The 7,500-nt window shown below is 40.3% G+C and overlaps 1 protein-coding gene across 7 annotated transcripts in view; it reads left to right on the plus strand.

Annotated features, from left to right (window-relative positions):
- trit1 (tRNA isopentenyltransferase 1) overlaps positions 1 to 7,500 on the plus strand; it is a 59,988-nt gene that overhangs the window by 37,589 nt on the left and 14,899 nt on the right. The window contains exons 7-11 of one of the 7 annotated variants that reach the window (XM_061882666.1): positions 33 to 148; positions 2,412 to 2,529; positions 2,664 to 2,695; positions 2,831 to 2,930; positions 5,748 to 5,844. In XM_061882666.1, coding sequence (XP_061738650.1) covers positions 33 to 148; positions 2,412 to 2,529; positions 2,664 to 2,695; positions 2,831 to 2,923 — 359 coding nt within the window. In that variant the 3' untranslated portion in view covers positions 2,924 to 2,930; positions 5,748 to 5,844. Of the gene's footprint in view, positions 1 to 32; positions 149 to 2,411; positions 2,530 to 2,663; positions 3,427 to 5,747; positions 6,150 to 7,500 lie in introns of those variants that run through there. The other 6 variants (XM_061882665.1, XM_061882668.1, XM_061882671.1 and 3 more) reach the window with 6 other exon arrangements.

The following is a 7,500-nucleotide window of genomic DNA, read 5'->3' on the forward strand; positions in this document are numbered from 1 at the left end:
GTGTGTGTGTGTGTGTGTGTGTGTGTGTGCAGGAGCTGGAGCTGGAGAGTGCGTGCCATCAGTTTACGGCCTGGATGTGACAGATGTGTCCAGATGGGAGGAGACGGTGGTGAAGCCTGCACTGCTGATAGTGGACAGTCTCCGCAAGGTGTGGCCTCTCTTCTTCACCATACCTTCTGTTTTTCTTCCACCTCACCTTCCTTGTCCACACCACCAGAGTATGTCCATTCTTCCTTGTCCACACCACCAGAGTATGTCCATTCTTCCTTGTCCACACCACCAGAGTATGTCCATTCTTCCTTGTCCACACCACCAAGTATGTCCATTCTTCCTTGTCCACACCACCAAGTATGTCCATTCTTCCTTGTCCACACCACCAGAGTATGTCCATTCTTCCTTGTCCACACCGCCAGAGTATGTCCATTCTTCCTTGTCCACACCACCAGAGTATGTCCATTCTTCCTTGTCCACACCACCAGAGTATGTCCATTCTTCCTTGTCCACACCACCAGAGTATGTCCATTCTTCCTTGTCCACACCACCAGAGTATGTCCATTCTTCCTTGTCCACACCACCAGAGTATGTCCATTCTTCCTTGTCCACACCACCAGAGTATGTCCATTCTTCCTTGTCCACACCACCAGAGTACGTCCATTCTTTCTTGTCCACACCACCAGAGTATGTCCATTCTTCTTTGTCCACACCACCAGACTATGTCCATTCTTCCTTGTCCACACCACCAGAGTATGTCCATTCTTTCTTGTCCACACCACCAGAGTATGTCCATTCTTCCTTGTCCACACCACCAGAGTATGTCCATTCTTCCTTGTCCACACCACCAGAGTACGTCCATTCTTTCTTGTCCACACCACCAGAGTATGTCCATTCTTCTTTGTCCACACCACCAGAGTATGTCCATTCTTCTTTGTCCACACCACCAGAGTACGTCCATTCTTTCTTGTCCACACCACCAGAGTATGTCCATTCTTCCTTGTCCACACCACCAGAGTATGTCCATTCTTTCTTGTCCACACCACCAGAGTATGTCCATTCTTCCTTGTCCACACCACCAGAGTACGTCCATTCTTTCTTGTCCACACCACCAGAGTATGTCCATTCTTCTTTGTCCACACCACCAGAGTATGTCCATTCTTCTTTGTCCACACCACCAGAGTACGTCCATTCTTTCTTGTCCACACCACCAGAGTATGTCCATTCTTTTGTCATTGATGTATTTTTCCTGAATGTGATCACTGTGTAAATAACAAAAAAACATGAAAGAATTTAAAAAATATATATATTGGCAAAGTTTTTTTTTAAACAATGCAATACAAAAATCTGAGTAAATGTGTGTATTTTAATCATTTTAAATATGTATTTTGAATTAAAAAAACAGAGGAATTTAGTGTTTTCTTTTTATGAAGAATGTATCTAATTTCAAATTCATCTTTGTTCCCAGTATTTTTTCTATATTATATCATATATATATATATATTTGTAAAAAAATAATAATAAAATAATATGTATGTGTGTGTATGTATATATATATATATATATTGATAGCCAGCGATTGTGCAAGTTCTCCCACTTCAAATGATGACAGAGGTCTGTAATTTTCATCATAGGTACACTTCAACTGTGAGAGACAGAATGTGAAAAAAAAATCCAGGAATTCACGTTGTAGGAATTTTAAAGAATTAATTTGTAAATTACGGTGTAAAATAAGTATTTGGTCAACCATTCAAAGGAGGTTTTGGCTCCAAATCTCACGATACATGGCCCCATTCATTCTTTCCTTAACACGGATCAATCGTCCTGTCCCCTTAGCAGAAAAACAGCCCCAAAGCATGATGTTTCCACCCCCATGCTTCACAGTAGGTATGGTGTTCTTGGGATGCCACTCAGTATTCTTCTTCCTCCAAACACGAGGAGTTGAGTTTATACCGAAAAGTTCTATTTTGGTTTCATCTGACCACATGATATTCTCCCAATCCTCTGCTGTATCATCCATGTATCCATTTTGGTATGACAATCATTGCTACTTTAATTTTAATATTATAATGTGTGTATATGTACATATATGTATGTATGTATATGCATAATTAATGATTGCATACATTACTATTTTTTACCTATTCCTAAAAGGGATTTTGGTTGTCTTATAAGAATATAAATATGAAATATATTTCAGTGATGTGTGAATGTATATCAAATGTTGCTGTTAGTGTATAGTATTAAACTCATTAAAAAACAGTAATACCTTTTCAATATTTGTTTGAAATCATTGAAAGTCTTCCTATTATTCATGAGTTTGGAATACAAACTAATTTTCTTTTAGTTGGGCTTCTGACTGACTGACGAAAAAGGGCAATTAAAATTTCCAATTTTTAATTTTTACATGTTTTCCTCAGCGTGAGCAGCCCGCGGTCAACGCCATCAGGATGCAGGGGGCGGAGCCAGGAAACACACGCAGCCACCATACCTGCCACCTGTGCCACAAAGTCATCATCGGAGACCTGGAGTGGGCTGGTGAGACCACACACACACACACACACACACACACACACACACACACACACACACACACACACACTTTGCTCCAGTAAGCACTCGATGATGTGTTTGTGAAGTCAGCATGATGTGTACATCATCTCTGCCTGCAGCTCACCTCAAATCCAAGAAGCATCACTTCCAGGTGAGGAAGAAGAAGAGAACAAGTGAATGCAAGGACTCTCAGAGTAGGCCTTCAGTTCCTTCATCAGTTCCTCCATCAGTTCCTCCGTCAGATGTTGAGAGTGATACAAAACTCTCCACTCACACCACACACTAGCAAGCTGCTGGCACATGGAAACAAGCACCAAGTCTTCATGAAGGATCACACATGTCACTTCTCCAGCATCATGGCAGCTTCTTTTGGATCTAAAAGCAAGGTGATGATCTTAATTGTCACCAAGGACTTGAATGAGCAGTGCACCAAAGATCTTACAGTATATATATATATATGTGTGTGTGTATATGTACATATATGTAAAAATACGGTGTTAGCTTTCACTGTTATGCTGATGACACCCAACTCTACATGCTCCTAAAGCTGACCAACACGCCGGACTGTAGTCAGCTGGAGGCGTGTCTTAATGAAATTAAACAATGGATGTCCGCTAACTTTTTGCAAATCAACGCCAAAAAAACGGAAATGCTGATTATCGGTCCTGCTAGACACCGACCTCTATTTAATAATACAACTCTAACATTTGACAACCAAACAATTAAACAAGGCGACTCGGTAAAGAATCTGGGTATTATCTTTGACCCAACTCTCTCCTTTGAGGCACACATTAAAAGCGTTACTAAAACGGCCTTCTTTCATCTCCGTAATATCGCAAAAATTCGCTCCATTCTGTCCACTAAAGACGCTGAGATCATTATCCATGCGTTTGTTACGTCTCGTCTCGACTACTGTAATGTATTATTTTCGGGTCTCCCCATGTCTAGCATTAAAAGATTACAGTTGGTACAAAATGCGGCTGCTTGACTTTTTGACAAGAACAAGAAAGTTTGATCACATTACGCCTGTACTGTATATACCTTTATATACATATATACATACATATATACCTATACTGTATATACCTTTATATACATACATATATATACCTATACTGTATATACCTTTATATACATATATACATACATATATACCTATACTGTATATACCTTTATATACATATATACATACATATATACCTATACTGGCTCACCTGCACTGGCTTCCTGTGCACTTAAGATGTGACTTTAAGGTTTTACTACTTACGTATAAAATACTACACGGTCTAGCTCCATCCTATCTTGCCGATTGTATTGTACCATATGTCCCGGCAAGAAATCTGCGTTCAAAGGACTCCGGCTTATTAGTGATTCCCAAAGCCCCAAAAAAAGTCTGCGGGCTATAGAGCGTTTTCATTTCGGGCTCCAGTACTCTGGAATGCCCTCCCGGTAAAAGTTCGAGATGCCACCTCAGTAGAAGCATTTAAGTCTCACCTTAAAACTCATTTGTATACTCTAGCCTTTAAATAGACTCCCTTTTTAGACCAGTTGATCTGCCGTTTCTTTTTCTCCTATGTCCCACTCTCCCTTGTGGAGGGGGTCCGGTCCGATCCGGTGGCCATGTACTGCTTGCCTGTGTATCGGCTGGGGACATCTCTGCGCTGCTGATCCGCCTCCGCTTGGGATGGTTTCCTGCTGGCTCCGCTGTGAACGGGACTCTCGCTGCTGTGTTGGATCCGCTTTGGACTGGACTCTCGCGACTGTGTTGGATCCATTATGGATTGAACTCTCACAGTATCATGTTAGGCCCGCTCCACATCCATTGCTTTCCTCCTCTCCAAGGTTCTCATAGTCATTATTGTCACCGACGTCCCACTGGGTGTGAGTTTTCCTTGCCCTTATGTGGGCCTACCGAGGATGTCGTAGTGGTTTGTGCAGCCCTTTGAGACACTAGTGATTTAGGGCTATATAAGTAAACATTGATTGATTGATATGCGTGTACATATATGTGTATATGTATATATATAACACAAATTGGTTGTTTTTTTCGGTTATTAATATTCTGCCTCCTACATTAAATGTCCATACAGTCTGCAAGGGATACAGTTATTAATATCAACAATACAACAATATATATTAATACAGTCTGCAAGGGATACAGTTATTAATATTAACAATATAGAACCATAGAGTCTGTAAGAAATAGTTATTAATACAAAGATATAACAATATAGAAGCATAGAATCTGTAAGAGAAACAGTACATGATTGTGTGTGTGCTGCTGGTCCACTTATAGTACAACCTTTAACACTTCATTTTACTCATTTTCATTCATTACTATTTTTTTATGTAACTGTTTTTATATTGTTTTATTTTTTATTTAAGAAAAATGTCTTTTATTTATTTATTTTATTTTACTTTTTGATAAAGGACCTGGGCTTCACGGTGGCAGAGGGGTTAGTGCGTCTGCCTCACAATACGAAGGTCCTGCAGTCCTGGGTTCAAATCCAGGCTCGGGATCTTTCTGTGTGGAGTTTGCATGTTCTCCCCGTGAATGCGTGGGTTCTCTCCGGGTACTCCGGCTTCCTCCCACTTCCAAAGACATGCACCTGGGGATAGGCCCCTCCCACCTCCAAAGACATGCACCTGGGAATGGGCCCCTCCCACCTCCAAAGACATGCACCTGGGGATGGGCCCCTCCCACCTCCAAAGACATGCACCTGGGGATGGGCCCCTCCCACCTCCAAAGACATGCACCTGGGGATAGGCCCCTCCCACCTCCAAAGACATGCACCTGGGGATGGGCCCCTCCCACCTCCAAAGACATGCACCTGGGGATGGGCCCCTCCCACCTCCAAAGACATGCACCTGGGGATAGGCCCCTCCCACCTCCAAAGACATGCACCTGGGGATAGGCCCCTCCCACTTCCAAAGACATGCACCTGGGGATAGGTTGATTGGCAACACTAAATGGGCCCTAGTGTGTGAATGTGAGTGTGAATGTTGTCTGTCTATCTGTGTTGGCCCTGCGATGAGGTGGCGACTTGTCCAGGGTGTACCCCGCCTTCCGCCCGATTGTAGCTGAGATAGGCGCCAGCGCCCCCCGCGACCCCGAAAGGGAATAAGCGGTAGAAAATGGATGGATGGATATTGTTATTTACGTATAAAGACTGACATGAATTCTTTCATATTGTTATTTCCAGCTGAAATGGAGCAAAAGGAGCCTCATGAGTTCATCATTTACTGAGAGGACCACTTTCTGACTGTTGGACCAAAAGCTGACTTTTGAGGAACTATTCGGTACACTTTGTATTTTTGAAATTGTTTTGCTTTGTTTATTATTGCTTTGTATTTCAGAAATGTGACCTAATATTGTGCCTTTATTGACATGGTATCGGTGCAGAAGTATACTAAATGTATTGACATGGTATCGGTGCAGAAGTATACTAAATGTATTGACATGGTATCGGTGCAGAAGTACACTAAATGTATTGACATGGTATCGGTGCAGAAGTATACTAAATGTATTGACATGGTATCGGTGCAGAAGTATACGAAATGTATTGACATGGTATCGGTGCAGAAGTATACTAAATGTATTGACATGGTATCGGTGCAGAAGTGTACGAAATGTATTGACATGGTATCGGTGCAGAAGTATACTAAATGTATTGACATGGTATCGGTGCAGAAGTACACTAAATGTATTGACATGGTATCGGTGCAGAAGTATACTAAATGTATTGACATGGTATCGGTGCAGAAGTATACGAAATGTATTGACATGGTATCGGTGCAGAAGTATACTAAATGTATTGACATGGTATCGGTGCAGAAGTATACTAAATGTATTGACATGGTATCGGTGCAGAAGTATACTAAATGTATTGACATGGTATCGGTGCAAAAGTATACTAAATGTATTGACATGGTATCGGTGCAAAAGTATACTAAATGTATTGACATGGTATCGGTGCAGAAGTATACTAAATGTTTTGACATGGTATCGGTGCAGAGGTAAACTAAATGTATTGACATGGTATCGGTGCAGAAGTATACTAAATGTATTGACATGGTATCGGTGCAGAAGTATACTAAATGTATTGACATGGTATCGGTGCAGAAGTATACTAAATGTATTGACATGGTATCGGTGCAGAAGTATACTAAATGTATTGAAATGGTATCGGTGCAGAAGTATACTAAATGTATTGACATGGTATCGGTGCAGAAGTATACTAAATGTATTGAAATGGTATCGGTGCAGAAGTACACTAAAGCACTCTTTCATACGTCATCAGCCTGATTTGTGGAAAGTACCTGATGTGGTGGAAACATAAACAATGTTTAGAAAGTACCTGATGTGGTGGAAACATAAACAATGTTTGTGTGTAAACAATGTTCACATCGAGTGGTTTGCTGTTTCCTCGCTTCCTTGCTCCCTGTAGGATAATTCTAGATCCTAGGTCATGCCTCTGAAGAGGGAAAAACAGCAAACGTTGTGATGCATTTTTTTTAAATGAATGCACCCCATCTGCTTCAAATGATCAAAAGATGTAAATATTACATGTTATTATGAATGTTACTAGATACTACATATATACTCACATCGTATATATATTACATGTTATTATGAATGTTACTAGATACTACATATATACTTACATCATGTATATATTACATGTCATTATGAATGTTACTAGATACTACATATATACTTACATCATGTATATATTACATGTTATTATGAATGTTACAAGATACTACATATATACTTACATCATGTTTATATTACATGTTATTATGAAGTTAGTAGATACTACTATATACTTACATCATGTATATATTACATGTTAATATGAATGTTCCTAGATACTACATACTATACTTACATCATGTATAATAATACATGTTATTATGAATGTTACAAGATACTACATAATAACTTACATCATG

The sequence above is a fragment of the Nerophis ophidion genome, linkage group LG21 (assembly GCF_033978795.1).
Source record: "Nerophis ophidion isolate RoL-2023_Sa linkage group LG21, RoL_Noph_v1.0, whole genome shotgun sequence".
NCBI lineage: Eukaryota > Metazoa > Chordata > Actinopteri > Syngnathiformes > Syngnathidae > Nerophis > Nerophis ophidion.